The sequence below is a fragment of the Narcine bancroftii genome, chromosome 4, assembly GCF_036971445.1.
Source record: "Narcine bancroftii isolate sNarBan1 chromosome 4, sNarBan1.hap1, whole genome shotgun sequence".
In the NCBI taxonomy this organism is placed as follows: domain Eukaryota; kingdom Metazoa; phylum Chordata; class Chondrichthyes; order Torpediniformes; family Narcinidae; genus Narcine; species Narcine bancroftii.
In genome coordinates this window covers 210,301,851-210,320,219 of record NC_091472.1, presented here as the reverse complement: position 1 = coordinate 210,320,219, position 18,369 = coordinate 210,301,851, and the positions used below count along the sequence as shown (strand labels likewise).

The following is an 18,369-nucleotide window of genomic DNA, read 5'->3' as shown; positions in this document are numbered from 1 at the left end:
ACTCAGAGGAGTAGCAGGTAATGTTGAGGAAACAGGAAGGCAACAGAAAGACTTAGATGGGATTATGTGATTTGGTAGAAGAAATAAGTGGACAGACTACTCTTTAAATCGGGAGAAAATTGAACATTCCCAGATGTAAAAGGATTGTAAAGGGACTAATCCAGTGGTTCTCAACCTTTTTCTTTCCATTTATGTACCACTTTAAGTAATCCATTATCCCTCCCGCCCCTCTTCCCGTCACGTGACGGTCGCCCGTCTCGGGCGTCTGCGCGCTGACATCACAGGACCTGAGGTCGTCCTTGAGCTTCGTTCCCACAGCAACGGGCCGGTTTGTGGAGGAGGCCGCGGACTGGACCCCTCGATAGAGGTGAGTCTATCCGGCCGGGAGGTCCCGCGCTGTCCTGAGGTGGAGCCGATGCTGCTGGTGGGTGAGTGCGGCCTTGGGGAGCTAGAGGAGGGGGTGGGAGGACAGGGAAGGGACCGCGCCTACTGTCACACGGGGAGGGGAGGATCAGGGAGAAGAGTCCCTGACAGCGCCGTGGGCTGCGACTCTGTCCGGCTGCAGCGCACGGATGGGTGGGGGCATCAGTCGGACCCTCTGGGGGGGGGGGGGGGGAGACGGGGCAGACTATGGCCCACACAGGGCAAGGGGGTGTGGGATGGGGCAGACAGGGTCCCACACAGGGTAAGGGGGAGGGGACAGGGGCAGACAGGGTCCAACATGGCAAGGGGGAGGGAGATAGATGGCAGACAGGTTCACACATAGTGCGAGGGAGAGGGGAACAAGGGGCAGACAAACTCCCACACAGGGCAAGGGGGAGACAAGGTCCCACACAGGCCATGGAGGAGGGGACAGGGGGCAGACAGGGTCCCACACAGTGCAAGGGAGAGGAGTACAGGGAACAGACAGTGTCCCCGGCAGGGATGGTTCTTCCCCCCCCCCCCCCCATTAGATCTGATGGCAACACTGCCAGGGAGAGGCCGATCACCCGCTCCGGGTGCAGGAAGGGCTTCACCCAGTCGAACCACTTGGTGAAACACCAGCGAGTTCACTGCTTTTCCAAGGAGGTGGAGGTGGAATGGATTCTCCCCGTCAGTGTTAGTGACTCTGATTATATATTTTTAACCATTAACAATACATCACAGTGGAAGGCTCTCTGGCCCATGAAACCTGTGCTGCCCAATTAACCTACTAATCAAGGGGATTGTGCAGAATCCTTACAGACAGGACTGGATTTGAACCTGGGTCATTGGTGATATAATAACGTTTCACTAACCGTGCCACCCAATTAAAGGAATTGAATTTTATGTCCTGGATCTTTTCCCAAATAAAGCAGCTGTTTTTGAAAACTGTGTCTCATCTCCTTGTATCTCTGTAATACATACAATGTAGATACAAAGACAAGGCCATTCAATACAGCTGGGCCCCACTGGGAGCATCCTGGTATCTCCCCTCTTGTCTTTGTTTCTGCTCCATACCAGCACCCAACCACCTCACGCTGCTGGAATACTCTTCAGTTTCTTTCTCCTCTCTGTGTTCACTGAGCTGCCACTTCTAGACAGCTGCACCTTTCACCTCAAGGTAAGAAACAGGAGTTGGCCATCCGGCCCATCGAGCCTGCTCTGCCATTCAATAAGGTCGTGGCTGATCTGTCTGTGAGCTCAGCTCCACTTACTCACCCTTTCCCTACAACCCTTAATTCCCAAATCCATTAAAAATCTACCCATACATTTGGAAAATACTTTGACCACTGTTCCACCCAGGTGGCGAGACACAAACATGCTGGAGAAATTCACCAGGTCATCAAGCATCGGGGGTTGTAGGTCCATTAAGTGTGATTGGGCAGCACAGGATTGTGGGCCAAATGGCTTGTCATCGTACTGAATGTTTAAAAGAAAATCATAAGGATTGTAAGGGAGTAGCTCAGGACCTTGACCAAATGTTTAATTTCAAGTTGTAACGAGTTAAAATCAGCAGGTTTTCCAGGATTAAGATTAATGAGGAAGAAAGAACACATCCAGGGAGTAAAAGTGTGGTAAAGTGCAGTCAGTCACATGAACGATCAACAAAACAAAATGCCCCTCTCCTCATCGTGGACTTTGGTTTGGGAAGGCTGGCTTGGAAAATCTCTGGCTTTGGAAGTGGGGCAGAGGAGGTTCACCTGGTTGATTCTGGAAAAAAGGGGTTATGTCAGGAAGTTGAGTTGCCTGGAAGACAACGCATTGGAGTTGAGAAGGATGAGGGGGCTGATATGTTAGATAAACTGATGAATGGAGGACCAGAGGCGAGATTGTTTCCACTGGCAGATGAGACTCCAACTGGGGGTCAGAGCCTCACGATTCTGGGAATTAGATTTAAGCAGAGAGGGAGGAAGTGCTTCTCCCAGAGAGGGGTGGATCTGGAAATCTCTGCCCAGTGAAGAGTGGAGGTTGCCTCATTAAATGAATTGAAGACACAGGTTGATTTTTGAATAGAAGGGGAATTAAGGAGGATGAGGGGTAACCTAATAGAGGTGCACAAGATGACGAGAGACATTAATTGTGTGGATGGCCAGAGGCTTTATCCCTTGGACTGAAATGGCTAACACAAGTGGGCCTAGTTTTAAGGGACAGAGGGTGGAGAATGTAAGAGGCAAGTTTTTCACCCACACAGTGGTGGGTGTGTGGAATGCTCTGCCATAGGCAGGTGCAGTAGGATCTTTTAAATGACTATTAGATTGGTGCATGGAGCTGAGAAAAATGGAGGGTTCTGTTGGGGGGAGATTCTAGTGTTATGTGCCCAGAAAACCCCAAAACCCAGCAGCAATAGAAATTCACCAAGACAAATATTTACTTAAACAAAAGTTGCTTTTAATTATCTTTAAACATGAAAACAGATTCAAACTTTAACTTATTGCTATTAACTTTGAATTCTAAGCACACATGTATGTAATGTGTATACAAGTTCTGAAAAAGTTATTTAATTCACAGTCCAATCTCACTTCTCAGTCCTCCAAGTTCACTGGTTGCAGGCAATTTTTATACTGTGCACAGAATGTAACATTTATGAATTTCACCAGGCTTTGGTGCTTGAAAGGTAAATGGTTATCGCTCAGGAAGGTTCTTGTTGGTTTTTAGAAAGAGATTTATTGTTCGCTGGAGACCCACAATTGATTCCTTCTGATCAGCCACTTCGGTATCTTGCCGAAGAAACTTGCTCCATCGGGCTTTTCCAGATGATAACCTCTTTCTTTCAGGTCACCACTGAGTTCCTTTTATTGTTTCCCTTTATTTCAAATATAATATACAGCCAGCCATCTCCTCTTGTATGGACCACAAGGGCTTTGACCAGGCTGAACTAAGAATTAGTTCACAACCCGTCTTCAAAATGGGTTTTTTCCACAAGCTTGCCAGTTTGTCATGTTCCAGTCCCAGCTGCTGAACTGTAGAACTGAATTCTCTCTCTCTCTCGCACTCAGAGAAAACTACATGACCCTCTTAGAACAGCATTCAGACAGACTGTAGCTCCAGACCTAATCTTCCGAGTTCGTTCATCTGTTGCTTTCCAAAACAATAATCCAAATGGGGAAAGAGAACTAGAAGAGGAAATGTGCAAGGAAATAGCTGAGATGTCTAGTAGAAATAACATAACATAACATAACAATTACAGCACGGAAACAGGCCATTAGGCCCTTCTAGTCCGAACCAAACACCCCTTTCTAGTCCCACCTCCCTGCACAATGCCCATAACCCTCCATCTTCTTCTCATCCATATACCTGTCCAACCTTTTCTTAAATAATACAATTGACTCCGCCGCCACTATTTCTCCCGGAAGTTGGTTGGGGATTTCATTTTTCCAAACTTAGATTGGGAAATCTAAGAGGGCAGAATGGCATAGTATTTATACAATGTATTCAGGACTGTTTTTTGCAGGAATATGTTGAGACGCCCACTAGAGGGGGAGGGTTGGGAACAAAATAGGGCAGGTGAAGGAGGTGAGCTTTGGGAGAACTTTCGATCCAATGATCATAGGTCCATTAGCTTTTGCTTAATTATGGAAAGGGATAGGTCGGGTTCGAAGTCGAAGGTCTTCGAGTGGGGAAATGCCAGATTTGAAGGGATTTGCAGAGAGTTGTGTAGGTTGATCTTTTTGCCGGAAAGGATGTAGAGGAAAATTGGAGGGCATTTAAGGGTGATATTTTGAGAGTACAGGATCTTTATGTTCCAGTCCGGCCAAAAGGCAAGACCAAAAGTTCAAGGGAGCCATGGTTTTCTTGAAAAATTAGGAAGTTGGTTCGGGACAAGAGGGAGGCCTATGCTAAATCGGGATTGAGGAGATGTATGATCGTTACTTAGATTGCAGGAAGAAGCTTAAGAGGGAAATTAGAAAGGCAAAAAGAAGGTATGAGGAGTCCATAGCTAATAAGGTGAAAGTGAATCCTAAGGGTTTTTACAGATATGTGAACAGTAAAAGGAGGGTTAAGGATAGATTCGGTCCACTGGATGATGGGACTGGTGGACTATGTGAGGAACCGTATGAGATAGGAGAGAATTAAACAATTTTTTTCTCGTCTATATTAAGAAGGGAAAGGGACATTGGGTTATATGAGATAAATGGCTTAGTTATGGAGAGGATAGGGATTAGTGAGGGTTTAGGAGCTTCTTGAGTCAATAAAGGTGGATGTCTCCTGGTCCTGATGGGATTTTTCCCAGGATGTTAAGGGAGGCCAGGGAGCAAATAATGGGGGCTCTGACAGTGATTTTTCAAAGATCACTGGAGGAAGGTGTTGTGTCTTGGGATTGGAGGGTTGCAAATGTAGTTCATTTCTTTAAAAAAAGCATAAGGTGCAGGCCGGCCGAGTAATTATCGGCCAGAAAGTTTGACTTTAGTGGTGGGGAAAGTTATGGAGGGCACTCTTCGAGTTAGTATATACGCATATCTGGATTGGTAGGGATTGATTAGGGGTACCCAGCATGGATTTGTTAAGGGAAAGTCATGTTTGATTGACCTTGTTTAGTTTTTTGAGGAGGTGAAAAAAAAAGTGGATGAAGGTAGGGCAGTTGATGTGATCTATTTGGATTTTAGTAAGGCTTTTGATAAGTTTCCACATGCAAGATTAGTAAAGAAGGTTCAGTCACAAGGGATTAATAGAGAAATAGTGACATGGGTTCAGAGATGACTGGAAGATAGACAGCAGAGAATTATGGTGGACAACTGTCAGATTGGAAGCCTGTGACAAGTGGGGTGCCTCTGGGATTGGTGCTGGGTGTCTTGTTTATCATTTATATTAATGATTTGGAGGAGGGTGTGGATAACTGGGTAAGCAAATATGCAGATGATACGAAAAAAGGGGGAGTGGTGGATAGAGAAGAAAATTTTCTTGGATTACAGAAGAATTTGGTTTGTTTGGAAGAGTTGGCTGAAAGATGGCAGATGGAATTTAATGTAGACAAGTGTGAGGTGCTGCATTTCGGAAAAAATAACCAAAATAGGACATATGCAGTTAAGGGGAGGTCATTGAGGTACACAGAGGGACCTGGGGGGTTATGGTACAGAGTTCATTGAGGTGGATTCCCATATAGACAGGGTGGTTAAGAAGGCGTATGGTATGCTGACCTTCATAAATCATGAGTATAGGAGCTGGGAAATGATGCTGCGGCCGTTTAAGCCATTGGTGAGACCAGGTTTGGAGTATTGTGTTCAGTTCTGGTCTCCAAATTATAGAAAGGATATAGATAAGGTGGAGAGGGTGCAGAGAAGATTTACAAGGAAGTTGTCTGGCTTACATCGTCTAGAGTACGGAGAAAGATTAAGGAGACTGGGACTTTATTCATTGGAACGTGGATGGCTGAGAGGGGATTTGATAGAGGTATTTAAAATTATGAAGGGAATAGGTAGACTAGGCATAAATAGACTCTTTCCCCTGAGGGCAGGGGAGGTTGGAACACGCGGGCATAAGTTAAGGGTAAGGGGACAAAAGTTTAGGAGAAATGTTAGAGGATGCTTCTTCACTCAGAGATTGGTGGCAGAATGGAATGATCTTCCAGAAGAGATGGTTGCGGCAGGGTCTCTTCTGTCATTTAAGAGAAGGTTGGATGTGTACATGGAGGTGAGGGGGTTGGAGGGTTATGGACAGAGAGCGGGAGGGGGGAGCTAGTGCAATTGTTCAAGTGAACCGGCGTGGACTGGAAGGGCCGACATGGCCTGTTTCTGCATTGTAAATGGTTATATTGTTATATGGTTACTCTACTTTTGAAGTACTTATAGGCACTCTTCAAAAGTTTTTACAAAGGCACTGTGGCTTGAGCAGAGCTCTGGCATTTTAAATGAGCTCTGTTTTGAAGTGTTTGTATGTGACCTACACTAAAAAAACTTGCCACAGTTTAAAATATATCTCTCTACAAAATAAAATATAACATAATCTGTCATGCTAGGCAGTTGTTCAAATTGATTATTAGGTTAGCACCGAACTGAAGGCCAAAGGGACTGTACAGTACTGTAGATTTCTGTGTTCTCTGTTGTAGGGGTTGTGGGGAATGGGCGAGTAAATGGTTCTGAGTCCACGGCACCAGGGTCTAGTGAATGGCAGAACAAGACAATTCCTGCTCCTGTTCCTTGTGTGTTGTTAGAGAGGCAGAGATGAGGTTTCCATCAGCCGATGAACTCAGCCAGATGACGGTACAGAGATGAGACTTGACAGTGCAATGATGAATTGTAGAAGTAGATTAAACAAAAACTCTGCTGCGTCCCAGGCAATGGAAGTTGAAGTTGTGCTGCATCCAAACACAATGGCAGCATCTGCCCCAGATTCACGTGTGGAAAGTTTCTGCTCATCCACGTGTTGGCTGAACAGCGTGAGCGGCCAGACTGAGTGAAGTGGACCAGAGATGATGGAAAGGTAGAGGTGAAAATGATCAATTGTTACAAGATCAAACCAGCAACCACAAAGAAGTCAAATCATACAGGGGTAAAGATGAACAATTACTTTATTAACAAAAATTCACCTTCAAACTTTAATTCAAAATCCCCCCTTTTTATAACAATGCCCACCGGTTACTATGCAAAATTCTAAAACAGTGTAAAACCAATAAATTCCCCAGCCTAAACATAACATATGTAATTAAAGTTTAAGTTATATTTCCAACAAGCCCACAGAAAAACTTAGACACAAAACACACAAGGCTCACAAAACTTCGATCTCAACTGAAGCAAAGATCATAAACAAAATTCAGTTTGGTAAACTGAAGCCAAAAGATCTTTGAGAGAGAGAGAGAGAGAGAGCACAAAATTCAAAGTTGTCTTGTGTTGTTTGCAGAGAGAGGAACAACTGGCTTGGTCCGGATCCTTCTGGCTGCCTTCGGAATGTTCATCCCTTTTAAAATGCCCAACATTCTAAACTGTCCTCCAGACAATGACTCATGTTTTTGGGCCTTCTTCCACTCCACAGCCCCCCCCAGTGGTGGTTTATCGTCCAAGTCCAGAAATTTTTAGATCATTTTCTGCGCATGCCAAGTCTGTCTCCCACTCTCTCATCAGTCCACCTTCACCTTGGCTCTTAAAGGCAAACTGTCACTTTTTAAAATAAAACCACACAACACATAGGTCAATGCACAACACAGAACTCTGTAACACAATGGACACATGAAACCTGGCCTTGTGTCTGCAAATGTGATCAATCAGGGACAGTGTTTAGATCAGAAATGGAGAGGGGACAAAGATAGGGGAGGTCCTGATGCATGAGGGGTTTTAGAATACAAAAAGGGGCTTTAGAATGTCTGGGTCAGAACTTGGCCTTTGAGATGTTAATGACAGACTTCAAACAGTATTTCCACTTTGGTAAATTCAGTGCGTTACTTTGTTAATGTTAAGTCATTTGTTTTAAATTTTAGTGCTAGTTGGAGACTTGGACACAACAATCTAACCTGAAACAAAACGTATTTTTTATTTTTAATTTTACACCAGCGAATGCATAATGGAGAGAGTCCCTTCACCTGCTCCGAGTGTGGCAAGGGCTTCACCCAGACCTCCAGCCTGCGGAGGCACCAGCTGGTCCATACCGGGAAGAGGCCCTTCACCTGCCTCGAATGCAGGAAGGGCTTCACTAATTCATTCCACCTGCGGAGACACCAGCTGATCCACACCGGGGAGAAGCCCTTCACCTGCCTCAAGTGTGGTAAGGACTTCACCCAGTTCTCCAACCTGCTGACCCACCAGCGGGTCCACACCGGGGAGAGGCCCTTCACCTGCTCTGAGTGTGGGAAGGGCTTCACCCAGACCTCCCATCTGCTGACCCACCAGCGGGCCCACACTGGAGAAAAGCCATTCATCTGCCCTGAGTGCAAGAAAGCCTTTGCCATTTTGTCCCAGCTTGAGATGCACTTGTGGGTCCACACCGACGACAGGCCCTTCACCTGCCCCGAGTGTGGCAAGGGTTTCATCAAGACTGCTGACCTTCTGGCCCACCAGCGGGGTCACACTGGCGAAAAGCCGTTCACCTGCCCTGAGTGTGAGAAGGCCTTCACAAACAGGTCCAACCTTGAGATACACCGGCGGGTCCACACCGGGGAGAGGCCCTTCACCTGCCCTGAGTGTGGTAAGGGCTTCACCCACTCCTCTAACTTGCGAAAACACCAGCGGGTCCATACTGGGGAGAGGCCCTTCACCTGCCCTGAGTGCGGCAAGAGCTTTACTCAGACATCCAACCTGCAAAAGCACCAGCGGGTCCACACTGGGGAGAGGCCTTTCACCTGCCCTGAGTGTGGGAAGGGCTTCACCTTGACGTACAACCTGCTGACACACCAGCGGGTCCACACCGGGGAAAAGCCTTTCACCTGCTTCAGCTGTGGCAAGAGCTTCACCCGGTCAACTGGCCTGTTGAAGCACCAGAGGGTCCACAAGTGAGGCAGATTCTGTTGCTGATCTGACCCCACACCCCAGTCATTCTAACCAGGGTTGGACCGTGTCCAGCTGATCTTAACGCCCCTTGTAACTGTCCTGCAGCTGAATGTACTTGGCACGTCACACAAATGACCTGGACCTTGAATATCCGTTGTGTTGTCTGTTGAACAGCAGGGACTGTTCTTGGGCATCAGTTAGAATTATTTGAATGGTCTTTCTGCTGTTGAACCACAGAACAGCACAGAAACAGGTCATTTTCCCCATCTTTTCTGTGCTGAACTATTATTCTGCCCAGTCCCATTGACTGTAAGGTAACTGAAAGCTTCTCCCACCTCTCCCTAATCTGGTGATAGAGCGGGGTGGGGGGTGGTGGTGGTGGGATTATGGTGCCTGGCCATTCGGGGAGCAGAACTTGGGGAGTTAGAGTCTGGAAGCCTTTGCCACAAGTGGGAATGGGTGTTTTGTAAACTGTCATTTGGAAACTCAAGGTGAATGAATGTTTTCTGAACCAAGGGGCATGCTTGGGCATTCGGAGTTGGGTCATGGATCAGTCGCTATGATTCATAAAGTTGTGCATCGCAGGCAGAAAACATGCCATTCAGCCCAGCTTGTTCGTGCTGGCCTCATTTAGCTGAGATCCTTGTTACACCTTTCTGATCCATGTTGCTGAATATATGTCTTCTAAGTTCACCAACCTCCACTACTTCCCCTGGCAGCTCATTCCACATGCCCACCACCATCTGTGTAAAGTTAAATAGGGGAGTCTGCAGATGCTGGGACTGCAGTGCGATACGAGAGAGGGAGGAAAGTGGAGGAGTTTACGCTAACAGGTGGATACAAGTGGGCAGGAAGAAGCTGAGGCGTGATAGGGGGTGGCTCTCTGATTGGGAAAGGAAGTGGGGAGCTGGAGAAAAGAAGATGGGGAATTGGGAAAGAGAGAGGGACTCAAGGGACGGGTCTAATGGAAATTGGAGAAGTTGATGTTAATCCCATCTGGTTGAAAAGTGTCCAGATGGAATATTAGAGGATCCTCCAAATTTGCCGTTAGCCTCATTTTAGCTGTGGATGAAGCCATGGACAGACACATGGGTGTGGGAATGGGGTCGAGAATTGAAATGGTTGTTCATTGGGAGGATCCCCGTGATTTACAGCAGACAGAGTGAGGGTGCTCAACAAAATGATCTCCCAGTCTTAACATCCAGTCTCTCTCATAGAGGAGGCCATATCGGGAACAATATTCCCCTGAGTCTTGGTGTCTCCCCTTGGGTCTGTTAAAAATCTTTACCCTCTTGCCTTAAATCCCCCCCCTCCAGTTTTAGACTCCCCTGTCCTGGGGAAAAGATGGAGACTAATGACCTTCTCTATGCCCTTGGTGATTTAAAAAATCTCCATAAGGTCCTGTCTCCCGCAGCCTATCTGCTCCAGCCTCTCCTTACAATTCACAGGAATATTGAATCTTTTTTTTGTGCCTCATTCAAGGCAATTTCTCCGCAGTCCGTGAAATTTTCCATTGCATTTCCTTTGGAAAGCAAATGGGGTGGAATAGTTAACATTGCAGTTATCACAGCTCGTCACAGCACCAGCGATTGGGACCGGGGTTCAAAACCATGCTGTCTGTAAGGAGTTTGTATGTTCTCCCCATGTCTGTGGTTTCCCCGGGTGCTCTGGTTTCCTCCCACCTTCGAAGCGTACTGGGGTTGTAGGTTAATTGGGTGTAAATTGGGCAATACGGACTCGTGAACTGAAATGGCCTGTTATCGTGCTGTATGTCTCTAAATTTTATCTTATTTTAAAATTTGAATGTGTCCACCTCCCTTTGCTACATTCTTCTCCCAGACTGATCCCATTCACTGAATGGAAGGGGTTCTCCTCATGGCAGCCCAAATCTATTTCAACGCTTGGAGTATTAGGAATAAAGGGGTTGAACGGAACATTGATTATTACGTAGATATACGATGTGGCTATTTCTGAAACTTAGCTGGAGGAAGGGCAGGATCGGCTGATGCAGGTACCTGGGTTTAGGAATAAAGGGGATGAGCTTGGAACATGGATCAGTATGTGGATCTACGATGTTGTGACTGTTACTGAAATGTGGGTGGAGGAAGGGCAGGATCGGCTGATGCAGGGACCAGGATTTAGTAATAAAGGAGATGAATGGAGCATGGATCAGTACATGGATCTACGATGTTGTGGCCATCACTGAAACATGGCTGAGGGAAGGGCAGGATCGGCTGATGCAGGTACCGGGGTTTAGGAATAAAGGGGATGAACGTGGAGCTTGGATCAGTACGTGGAACTACGATGTTGTGGCTGTTACTGAAACATGGCCAGAGGAAGGGCAGGATCGGCTGATGCAGGGACTTGGCTTTAGGTGTTTTAAAGAATAGAATGGGAGGAATAAAAGATGGGGGGTGTACAGTGGCATTACTGGTTAGGGGTTGTATCACCGCGATAGAAGGGAGGACGCTGAAGAGGGGGTGTCCACTGAGTTGGTGTGAGTGGAAGTCAAAAATAGGAAGGGAGTTGTCACTGTGCTGGAACTGGTCTAAAGGCCCCCAAATGGCCTTCGGGATATTGAGGAGCAGATAACCAATCAGATTTTGAAATGGTGTGGGAAATACAGGGTTGTAGTTATGGGTGATTTCAACTTCCCTAATATTGACTGGCACCTACTGACTGCAAGAGGGATAGATGGGGCCGAATTTGTCAGGTTTGCGCAAAAAGGATTCCGGACACAGTATGTGGATCAGCTGACTAGAGGAGAGGCTGTACTGGATCTGGTTCAGGGGATGAACCTGGCCAGGTGGTGGACCTCTTGGTGGGGAGCATTTTAGCTTCAACATAGTTGTGGAAAAGGAAGAAACTGGGAAAGTGCTGAACTGGGGAAGGGATAAGTGCATGAAAAGGCCTTGGCATGTAAAATTAAGGAGAGGCCCAGGGTGTTCTATGCATATGCGAAGAACAGAAGGATGATGATGAGAATGAAGGTGGATCAAAAACCACCAAATTTAGTTGATAATATTTTTCGATTGAATCCTTCATATAAAGAGTTAATTGGTATTACGTATGATAGATTATTGAAATTATGTCCAACACTTCACAACAACATTAAAAAGGTTTGGGAATTGGAACTTACAAGACCCTTATCGGTGGATCTAAGGGATAAGATTCTTTAACCGGTGAAGACATCTTCAATATGTGCCCGACATTCATTAATCCATTTCAAAGTGGTGCATCATGTTCACATGTCCAAAGATAAGCTGGCTTGTATCTTTTCTAATATTAACTCGACTTGTAACAGATGCAAATATGATATTGCTACATTGAGACATACGTTTTGGTTTAGTCCATCCTTAGAAATCGATTGGAAAGATAGTTTTAATATCTTTTCAACTGTATTTCAGGTGGAGCCACGACCCATTCCAGAAACTGCTCTTTTTGGGTTATTGACCCAGATATCGGGAGTTTTTCATTACCTGTGCAACGGGTTGGCCTTCTCTACATTGTTGGCTAGAAGAACCATCTTATTCAAATGGAAAGACTGTAAACCTCCAACAGTGTTTCAGTGGTTCTCTCGTATTATGTCCTGTTTAAGTTTAGAAAAAATTAGGTATCATGTATTTGATTCATGGGTGAAATTTGAAGATACATGGTGACCTCTTATGTCTTATTTTCATTTAATGTAAATGTTTTTAATGTGATTAGATGTACTCGCTCTTCCAGATGAGATATCATCTTACCTTTGTTTTTCGAATTAAAAGCTACAAAATATATGTAACCCTAAGGATAAGCTGCTCAGATGTCTTTTTCTTTGTTAGTTTTTTTGACTAGAGTAGGTTAGGTGGAGTTTTTCATATAATATTTTTGATGTCTTTGTCTTCATCTAGTGCAGTGAAGGGGGACAGAGCTTATACTGTTTGAACTTTTATCTCAATAAATATACAAACTTGTGATATTGTATTTTCATTCCCTTTTCTTCATTGTACTGAATTTATTATAAAAACCAATAAAAAAAATTGAAAAAGGAAGAAGAATGAAGGTGGGGCCGCTGAAGGATAAAGGAGGCAACATGTGTCTGGAGGCTGAGGAGGTTGGGGAGTTCATAATTGAATACTTTGCATCATATTCACAAGCGAAAAGGACCTTCATCAGGGTGAGGTTGAAATTGAACAGGCCCATGTGCTGGACAATGTGGAGATGAAAGGAATGGAAGTTGTTGGATCTTCTCAAAAACATTAAGTTTGAAAGGTTTCCGGTGCTGGACACGATTTACCCTAGGCTGCTGTGGGAAGTGAGAGTAGAGATAGCTGGGGCAGTAGCTATCATCTTTGAATCCTTTCTGGCCACAGGGGAGGAGGTGTCAGAGGATTGGCAGAGAATCCTGGGAATTATAGACTGATGAGTATTACATCAGTGGTGTGTAAACTAAAGGAGAAGATTCTTAAGGATCGGATCTATGCGCAGGAGAGTCAACATGGCTTTGTGAAGGGAAGGTCATGCCTCACAAGTCTAAATGAGTTTTTTGAGGAGATAACAGAAGAAATTGATGAGGATAGGGCAGTAGATGTAATCTACATGGATTTTAGCAAAGCATTTGGCAAGGTCCCACACAAGAGACTCATCCAGAAATTCATGAGACACGGGATCAGTGTCAATAAAATATTGGCTTGTAGGAAGAAAGCAGAGAGTAGAAGACAGAACAGGCCTTAAGGATACTCAATGCAATACAGGCTGGGAATAGCAGGACCACGCATCAACCCATAAAGATTAATGAGACCTTCAGGGAATTCTATGAGGGTTTATATGAATCAGAGTTAACAATGAGGTCCGATAAAGCCAGCAGTTCCTGTCCAAATTAGAGTTAAGAAGGTCTAGATCTTTATGGAAGAAGAAATAGGGAAAGCATTGAATTCGTTGCAGACTAAAAAGTCTCTAGGGGAGGATGGGTTTCTACCTGAGTTTTAGCAGGAGTTTAAAGATTTACTGATGCCTCTTTAATAGAAGTGGTGGACCAGGAAATGGAGACCTATTCCTTCCTGGAATCTTTTTCAACAGCAATTATTACAATGATACTTAAAAAAGACAAAGATCTGCTAAATGACCCATTTCTTTGCTAAACAATGATTATGAGATACAAATCCCTGGCAAATACATTGGCAAAACATTTGTCTAAACGAATAAATAAAGATCAACTGGGCTTTGTGCAAAAAAGACAGGCAGTGGATAACATAGGCAGACTGTTGAGTATAATGCATCTGGCACAAACCAGAAATGAGAGGTTTGGCTATGGCACTGGATGCGGAAAAGGCATTTGACAGATTGGAGTGGGACTTTTATTTAAAATGGTGGAATAGTTGGGGTTAGGGCTAAATTTTATACATTGGATAAGGGCTCTGTACAATACACCCAAGGCTAAAGTTGTAAATAATGAACAAATTTCTCCAGCTTTTCTTCTGACAAGATCAAGCAGACAAGAGTGTCCACTATCTCCAGCCCTGTTCATTCAAGACATGGAGCCACTAGCCAAACCCATTCGCCAGGATCTGGACATCATGGGTTTTAGAGCATGCCAGGTGTTATGAGCCCAAAGGACCCCAAAACCTAGCAGCCACAGAAATTCACCAAGACAAGTAGTTACTTAAACAACAGTTGTTTATAATTATCTTTAAACATGAAAGCAGAATCAAACTTTAACTTATCTCTATTAACTTAACTAACCTAATTTAACCCCCTTCTAATTCTAAGTGCATGTGTATGTAACATGTGTATAAATTTAAGAAAGGTTCTTTGGTCCACAGTTCAATCTCACTTCTCATTCTTCCAAGTTCTCTGGTTTCAGGCAATTCTTATACTGCACAGAATTTAACATGTATAAAGTTCACCAGGTTTTGGTGCTCGAAAGGTAAATGTTTATACTGAGGTACCACCATTAGACCCCTCAATGTCTTGCTGATGAAACTTGCCCCATCAGGGTTCTCCAGATGATGAGCTCTTTCTGTCGGGCTAACACAGAGTTCCTTTCTGTTCCACTTATTCCATGAGAAACACCAGACAGATAGCACTTCCAGCCATTCGCCACTCTGGAGCTTTTGTTTCAGTTCCAACAAGCTTCCCCTGCTTGTTTCAGCTGACTGTTCAGTCTCTCTCTCTCTCTCTCTTTCACTCACTCACTCACTCACTCACTCACACATACTTACTTGCTAAAACCCCCCTCCTTCTCCAACAAATGATAGGAGTTTGTCTTCTGCTCCCATCTGTTCTTAGGTCAACAAGAACACAGGTGTGACCTTTCTGTGCCCTCTGTCAAAACCCTTGCAAAGAGCTTTCAACAGCCAGAGTGTCTCCAGTCCATTCATTTCATGACATAATTTCAATTAGAACCTACTTGTGAAATTTTCTATAGTTTCTGTAAAGTCACTGAATATCAATTCTTCAGTATTTCAAATAAGATCTATTTTAAAATGTGTGTACATCTGTAACCTACTCTAATGTTACCAATTTATCTCTCAAATACATCTACAAATAATACATCACACAGGAAGAAGACTTAAATAGGTGGGCAGGATCAAATGTGTTAAAATGAATGTGTTGCCGAGACTTCAGTACCTCTTATGGACGGACACTGCCTGTGGCATTGCCCCAGGGATTCCTCCAAAATTTGCTCTCACAAATAAGAATATTTCTATGGAATGGAAAGATATCCAGGGTCTCTATGGAGATATTGACCTGGGATTACAGTCTGGGCCAATTATGAATGCCAGACTTCAAGAAATACTACTGGGCAGCCCAGTCGAGATACATCCTGGGCACATATTGACCTGCATGTGGTATCCAAGAAGGTAACAGAGGACTTTATTTATAAATGGGAAATTGTTATTTGGGAAAACAGGCAGCCCTATATACTAAAACAAGTTATCCTCATTTGGAATAGAATTAATATCTAGGAATCAAAGTTGGGCTGTCCCCCAAAACACTCCGACCCCAAATAGATTCATATGATTAATGGTGGGTAACAAAATACTGGACACCTGCCATCATAATGGCGTCAGGTGCATATGGACTGTTACGAGCAGGGGCAGCTAATGTCACTCGAACAACTCACACAAATATGATTTATCAAATAAGATGTTCCACTGCTACCTTCTGCAGGATGTTAGGTCCAACCATGGCCCTAACAGAGTGCAGTGACATGGAGACCCTGATTCGAAGTGGGAGCAATGTACTTGGGACCAAAACCAGGCCTTCATAAATTAAGGCAGAGATGGGAGTTGGACTTGGGAATAACAATTGAAGAGCATTGTGTTGGACCAGTGTGACTGCAATCATTAATGTGCAGTACAGGCTGGTGCAATACAATGTTCTCCACCAGCTGTACCTGATGCTGGAAAAAAATGAACTGATCTAAACCAGAATGATCAGACCAATGCTTTAGATGTGGCATTGAGACAGGAACCTTTGTGCATGCAGCCTGCATATGTACCAAGGTAAGGCCCTTTTTGGTGGAACCTGGTCAAGTCCTTGGAAAAATTACAGGTAAAGAATTCCTGCAGGACCCAGAGTTGTCCCTGTTGGGAAACATAACTGACAGAAGACTTACAACGAATCTGTCCAAATTCCAAATCCAATATAATGATCACTTTGGCAGTGGCCAGGAAGTGCTTAACAGTTCCCTGAAGATCTGACTCCTGCCTGAGCTTTACTCGCTGGAATACAGAAATCCAAAGCAGTGTTCCCCTGTAGAAAATCACTTATAACTTAAGAAAAAAGTATGACACTTAACAAAAATTTGGCAACCATACTTAAATTCTATAGGAGTACAAATATAGAGTGGACCATCGTGCCTCAATGCCCCACCTTCTTTGTCTATCCCTTAATCAGGTCGGGTGGGGGGGGGGTCCATCCCATCCCAACCAGGAAAAATCGAGAGAAGAATACAGCCTGAGTTCTGGCCATCGTGTCGTGACAAACCCCTAAACCCCTGATAAATGTTTCACACCTTTGTTGTGACTGTCTTCAATGTTGTGTGTAACTGAGGTTAGTTAAGTGTTAAATGTTGTGGGGGTGGGGAAGGGATAGAAAGAGCTTGAACTCTACACAAAACCTGATAACTGTAAATTGCAGTCAATGCTGTTAATGTTAACATTGACACTGCTAATGTTGATAATTGTTTGAGTTTAAGTTTGGAAAATCATCAATAAAATATTAAAAAAAGAAAACAGAATATAGTAGTGGAAGGAAAGTAGCTGCCTGTAGGTTGATGACTAGTCGAGGGGCCACAGGGACCTGTTCTGGGAACCCCGGCTCTTTGTGATGTTTATAAATGACCTGGATGAAGGGACAAAGGTTGGGTCAGTAAGTTTTTTAGTGACACGAAAGTTGGAGGAGTTGTGGATGGAGCTGAAGGTTGTTGAAGTTTACAAGAGGATACAGACAGGATGCAGAGTTGGGCTGAAAAGTAGTAGGTGAAGTTCAATCCAGATAAGTGAGAGGTGATGCATTTTGGAAGGACAAACAGAAGGCTGAGTACAGGGTTAATGGTTGCTTGCTTAAGAGTGTGGATGAACAGAGGGACCTTGGGGTTCAAATCCATACATCCCTCAAGGTCACTGCACAGGTTGATAGGGTAGATAAGAAGGCCAATGGGACGTTGGGCTTCATTAATAGGGGATTGAATTCAGGAGGAGATTTGCAACTCTACAAATCTCTGGTAAGAGTTTGTGTTCAGTTCTGGTCACCTCATTGTAGGAAGGGTGTGGAAGCTGGGGAGAGGGTGCAGAGGAGATTTACCAGAGTGTTAGCTGGATGGAAACAAGTCTTATGAGGCAAGGTTAGCAGAGCTGGGATTTTTCTCTTTGGAACATAGAAGGATGAGAGAAGACTTGATAGACAAACAAACACCAGAGGACATATGTACAGAGTTAAGGGAGAGAAGTTTAGGGGAGACATCAGGGGTAAGTATTTTCCACAGAGAGTTGTGAGTGCCTGGAATGTCTTGCTGGGGATGGTTGTGGAGGTTGCAACCATGGGAGCATTTAAGAGACTTTTAGACAGACATATGGATGATAGGAAAATAGAGGGTTATGGGGTAGGGAGGGTTTAGTACCATGTTTTGGAAGAAATATGTGGGTTGGCGCAACATCAAGGGCTGAAGGGCCTGTACTGAGCTGTATTCTAACGCAGCAAGTCACTCAGTGTCTAAAGGAAGCAAAGGGATCTCCTAAATGTTGGGCCTGTGCCCTTTGTCAAAGTCTAAGCAAAAAGCCAGCAGGAGCTGGAATGAAAATGGGGTGGGGGGGGGGAGAGAGGAGAGAAGTGAAAGGGGCAGGGGAGGAGCACAGGACAACAGGCAGGCAGTCGACATGGTGGGAGGGTGGATGTGATGAGAAGTGATGGGGTGTCGTGTTGGGGAGAGTCTTGGGTTCGGTTTGTCCACAGTGTGAAATATAAAGTGTTAACAATTACTACTCTGGAGACAGTCTTGGAGAACAGG

The 18,369-nt window shown here is 44.7% G+C and overlaps 1 protein-coding gene across 4 annotated transcripts; it reads left to right on the top strand.

Moving 5' to 3' along the window:
* The first annotated feature begins 247 nt into the window (after positions 1–247).
* Positions 248–12,839, top strand: LOC138761547 (zinc finger protein 436-like). 4 transcript variants are annotated; one of them, XM_069933863.1, is made up of 3 exons: positions 248–424; positions 7,944–8,574; positions 12,284–12,839. In XM_069933863.1, exons 1-3 carry the CDS (start codon positions 416–418, stop codon positions 12,391–12,393), a joined length of 750 nt encoding a protein of 249 aa, XP_069789964.1. In that variant the 5' UTR covers positions 248–415; the 3' UTR covers positions 12,394–12,839. The 4 variants fall into 4 exon arrangements, with proteins under 4 accessions (XP_069789964.1, XP_069789962.1, XP_069789960.1 ...); XM_069933861.1 differs by having other exon boundaries at positions 248–367; positions 7,944–12,377; XM_069933859.1 differs by having other exon boundaries at positions 7,944–12,377.
* Positions 12,840–18,369: the final 5,530 nt, after the last annotated feature.